The sequence below is a fragment of the Sinocyclocheilus anshuiensis genome, unplaced genomic scaffold (genome assembly GCF_001515605.1).
Source record: "Sinocyclocheilus anshuiensis isolate Anshui unplaced genomic scaffold, SAMN03320099.WGS_v1.1 scaffold329, whole genome shotgun sequence".
NCBI lineage: Eukaryota > Metazoa > Chordata > Actinopteri > Cypriniformes > Cyprinidae > Sinocyclocheilus > Sinocyclocheilus anshuiensis.
The window spans coordinates 1,694,172-1,699,268 of NW_015540881.1; the positions used below are offsets into that span (position 1 = coordinate 1,694,172).

The following is a 5,097-nucleotide window of genomic DNA, read 5'->3' on the forward strand; positions in this document are numbered from 1 at the left end:
TATAGCTTGATATGGCACATCACATTTCAATTATCAATTAAAAAGATGCAATTTAAAATAAAGAAAATCACTTTTTCAACATGGAAAGGTGTATGTACAATGAGCCTTTTTACTTTAATAAACCATTTAATTTAGGTGTCACACCATAAAGTACATGTTTAGGTTCCCTAACAAAACAGTTTTAGTGTATGCAGGACTGTGCTGTTGTTTTGTGCCAAGCGCATGCCGTGCGTAACGGGTGCGCTTGTGCGTAAAGTGCGCAAATGATAAACAACTTAATCGCGGTTACCCGATACTGTGGTGAAACTGGGCACTTACCCAGCATTTTCACTGTCTGTCTATTGTTTTTATCACGACTCGAAGCGTTTTCCCCAATCGTCTCCCTCTTTCTCTTCCAGAGCTTTCGCCCGATGAGACTATACAATACAGTTAAGCAGAACACAGGCAAGAAGAAAAAGATGCTGGAGACCCAAACCATAATGGTTAAGAGTCCAGACCTAATGGCATATTCCGTCGCTTTGCATTCGTTTGTATCCCACGAGTTTGTCCCGTTTTCATGCTCAACCCCGACGAGCACAAACACAGGTCCTGCACTAAAGAAGGATACTATCCAGAGGACCAAAATGACCCCGCGCACGCGACCCTTGGTCACGACTACCTTTGCCCTAAGAGGAAAACAAATAGCAAAGTATCTCTCCACACTGAGAGCAGTGATGTTCAGAATGGTCGAGTACGTGCAACACTCGCTCACAAACTGAAAGAGTTTACAAAGCACGTTGCCGAAATTCCAAGGTCGGTACCTCCAGATTCTGTACAAGTCCAGAGGCATGCAGAGAAAAATGAGTAAATCCGAAAAGGCCATGCTGGACAGGTACAAGTTGGTGGTGGTTCGCATGTCCTTGTATTTGGTCACCACCAAAATGGTCATGAGATTTCCCGTTACACCTACAAAGAAGAAGAGCGCGCAGGTGACGGTGACCCCGGTTAGCACTGGAACGGGGAAAATGTTGACCGGGTGCTCAAATCCCCAGTATGTCGCGTTCTCATCCCAACTGCAGTTGAAGGAACAGTTGGACCGGTTCGTCCAGGTACGCATGATGAGAGATCATGGAGCGTCTAGATTCTCATGTGAGACAGAGCTCGGGGAGGACAGTCTCCCCACCGTGCTGCGCTCAGGGCTGCCCAACATTTACAGCTGAACTTATACAACCTGTACCGCAGGATGCTTTGGAAGGTCTGACCTTCCTAATTACGGATTGAAGCCCCCTAAAAGTCTTCAAAATAATCAATGTTCTTTTACATATATACTATGTGTTTCAAAGACGTTTTCTAACAACGTTTCTGAAACCACACATTAGCGCGCGAAATAAAAGTTCGCCAACTGAAATCGCATCCCGCCTGTAAAAGTAACCATAGCAACAGTACGCAGCTCTCTCTGTTCAGTATTGAGCGTGAAAACGACAAAACTGCCATTAATTAATATAAAGGGTTACATACCAAATGCACTCTCACAAATGTTATTGTTTTAAAAGTCTTTATGATACTTGACGGTTAACTTTCAGAGAATGCGCCCTGACAGAGATTCCTTTAAAAAGTCGACTCCTCTGGAGGTCGTTCAGTATTTCGCACATTGTTGTACTCTATTTGTAGCTGTCAAATAAATGTCCGCATGACACATCCTTACCATCCGTTCCACATCTAAAAATGGTTCCAACTGATAGGAAAACGCAGAGGATTTAAGGATGGCAATCCAGCTTTTGCTGCCAAGTTATCTGTCCACATTGGACAGAAAATCGTTAGTCTTGAAGCTATTTAAGGCATCTTTGGTGTAGGAAGAAAGGTAAGTGTACAAGGTGGGAGTCGGAGAGATGAAATCACCGCGCGGTGGATGAGAGGCGCCCGTAATGCGCAGTGCTGAGGGACTCTTTCATGAATGATGTCATTGATTCATCATTGAGTAAGTGGATGCGGAACCTTGGTAGAGAGTTTCGTAAGAGCTTGGAAAGTATACATTCACGTTATTCAAATGACAAAAGTAGCGAATGTAATGAGGATGGATACTTGTTAAACACTGCCATCGTGGGGTGTTTGGATAGAATGCAGTGCGACACATTCTTGACAAGTTCAGTTGGAAACTAGTTACAAACAAAAACAGTTCTAATAGACGGCAGACCAAAACACGAATATCAATCTGACTAAAGTCAGTATCTCTTGAATAAGGGGTTCTCATCAGTGTTGCCAACTAATTTTCAGGGGAAGTTGCTAAAGGCAGATTGATTTGTTGCTAAAAGTTGCTAAATGATGTTGTCATTGCATAACCATTACACAAAACAGCGTTTTTATGTGGAATACACGATATTACTAAAATCTCAGCGAAAAATATTTTTTAAATGTTATTTGTTCATAAAAATATTATAAACATAAAATATTTTAATTTGTAAAAGTAACATAAGTAGGAGAGAGAGAGAGAGAGAGAGGGCGTGACGTTAGCGGTATGTCACTTTTCTCACAGCTGATTGGTGCAATATCTGTTTGTGTACTGTAGCGTGTGGGCCCTAAACGATATGGACTAGTGATTAATTAAATATGTTTATATCTTTCTATTCAAACAGTTATCACCTGTAGTTAGCGTTTTCGTCTAACCAATTAATGTTATTAAGCTCCTTTATAGATTTTATTTTAAAAAGAAGCGACATCAAAAGCAAATTGTAGTAAATACTTTGTTCATTTTGAACACGATTTGTATGGCTTCATATCTTTAATATCTTTATATGTATTTGTATGACTTCATATCTTTTAAATATTTAATCTTTTTTCCTCCTGCTGGTAAATAAAGACATGTAAACTGACAAATTCAAAGCAGAAATGCATCTCATGCAAATGAGATTTTGATGTTGACAATATTGTGGGGAATGACATTAAGGCAGAGATCATTAACCAGTTTTATGACTGGAAAGGACTGAGCTGCCATTGAGCTGATATTGAGCCTTCAGTAAACTGCCAGCATCAGTGTGTAGTAGAAGAACTAACCTGAGCCTGCCGTGACACATTTAACTATTGGCTGGATAACAGAGAGGTAATTTCTTTCTTTCTTTCTTTCTTTCTTAGTGTCTGAGTAACTCAGCATTACCCTCTCTTCTTTCTAATGAAAGATGCAAGGTATTCAGTGTTACGGTTTGTGCATTTGTGTATGTAATGTGTAACTGACTGTTTTAACATGTGATTCAAACCAGTGTTGTTGTTGTTACTTTAAGGTGTGGTGTTTCAGTGGCCTCTGGTCAAAGTCTCCATTATATTTGTTTTCTTCCCCAATCTCAGTAGCTACATATCAACAGCTGTGCCATTTGCAGTAATATTGCACCCAGTGATCAAGTGATCACAATCAACATACAATCTTTATAGCGCAGGGCAATGAGATGCTTGAGAGGAAGTGTAGATCCAAATTGTAGCTATATTTGGTAGTTTTATCTGTTGCCCTTTAGAAGGGATTTGAGGTGCATAAATGACTGAGATAGCAAACATCCTGTCTTTTAGATAATTGCTTGCTTGTATCCACACACATCAACATGGTTAGCATAAAATTACGTTTCAAAGGGGCAGAAAAATTGTTTTTCTAATACTGTCCACTAGAGGGCAAGAGCGCTATATGTAATACTGTTCTGAGCCTTCAAGGTTCAGCAAAAATACGATGCATTATAATGCAGTTGCATGTAATATCATGCATTTTATAGCATCAAAACTACAGGTTGTAGCTTTAAAAACTATAATGTTTTAAAATTATCGGTCCACTATTGTCAAAAATGATCTGTTTTAAACATTTTTACATTTCAAAACATCATCACAAATTTAACCTCCTAGTAATGAAAACCCTGGGGGCTAGTTCACCCCAAAATCTGTCAACATTTACTCAGCCTCCACTCGCTCCAAACGTGTGTTTCTTTCATCTGTTAAACACAAAAGATGATATTCTCAAGAATGCAGAATATTCTGAACACTGTTAGTAACCAATCTGTTGATGGTAGCCATTGACTTCCATAGTATGTTTTTCTCATATGAAAGTCAATGGCTACTGCCAACTGTTTGGTTACTTACAACATAATTCAAAATATCTTCTTTTGTGCTCAACAGAAGAAAGAAACTCCTACAGGTTTGGAACACCTTGATGGTGAGTTAATGATGACAGAACTTTCATTTTTGGATGAACTATACATTTAAGTTATCATTTTGTTGTCAAAGAGGTTTAAAATTAGTAGTGTGGTTACTATCAGATGGGTCGATGTGACAGTAATGAAACTAGCTGCCATTGAAAGCCATTAAACTCTGTCACTTTTCTGTTAATCTCTGTTTTTCTCTCTGTTTATTTCTTACCTCACTTTTCCTCATGCATTTGAGGCTCTGCGGTTGAGCTGATATTGTTTTGTTTTGTGTGAGAGAGACAGAGATGTTTGCTCACATGGCAATGGCTGCCATTTGAGCAAAGGTATGGCCGCTCTGGCACACCCTGCCGTGGTAATTATTACAGACTCCATAGACCAGTGGTCCCACCTCAGACAAGGCGGAAAATTGAAAATATAAATGATTTATGGTGCTCAGAAGTCTATTTTCTCCTCTGTCTTTGTTGTTGGCCACAAAGCGTCAGATACACTGTGATGTCCTTTAGTGTGGCGTCTTGCTCTTGTTCTTCAGTGATTAATACATTTAGACACAGTGGAGTGGAACCCTCCTCACCATGGAAAATAGATGGATTGTTGGAGAGGAAGGGCTTCAGGAAAGTGCTTGCAGTTTGTTTGAAGAGCAGACCAAACTGCTCCAAGGGTAAACTATGGCCCTGACTGCTGAGCAGCCTGGAGATAAGTTGGGTTGATATTTCCACCCCTGAATCTTGGAGATGTTGCTTGTCATTTTAGCATCCTGCAGCTGCAGCAATGTCAGAGCTCTAGCATGAGACCTTATAAACAGTACTGTACACAGCTGTTACTGTAAAAATACTGGTTGTCTAATATAATGTCATTTTTAAAATAAGAATTTATAATATATAATATATTATTGCTGTGTATAATAATAATAATAATAATAATATATATATATATATATATA

The 5,097-nt window shown here is 39.2% G+C and overlaps 1 protein-coding gene across 1 annotated transcript in view; it reads right to left on the reverse strand.

Annotated features, from left to right (window-relative positions):
- The window catches only part of LOC107688542 (growth hormone secretagogue receptor type 1-like), a 2,054-nt gene extending 958 nt beyond the window's left edge, over positions 1-1,096 (reverse strand). The window contains exon 1 of the mRNA XM_016486239.1: positions 319-1,096. Coding sequence (XP_016341725.1) covers positions 319-1,096 — 778 coding nt within the window. The remainder of the gene's footprint in view (positions 1-318) is intronic.
- Positions 1,097-5,097: the final 4,001 nt, after the last annotated feature.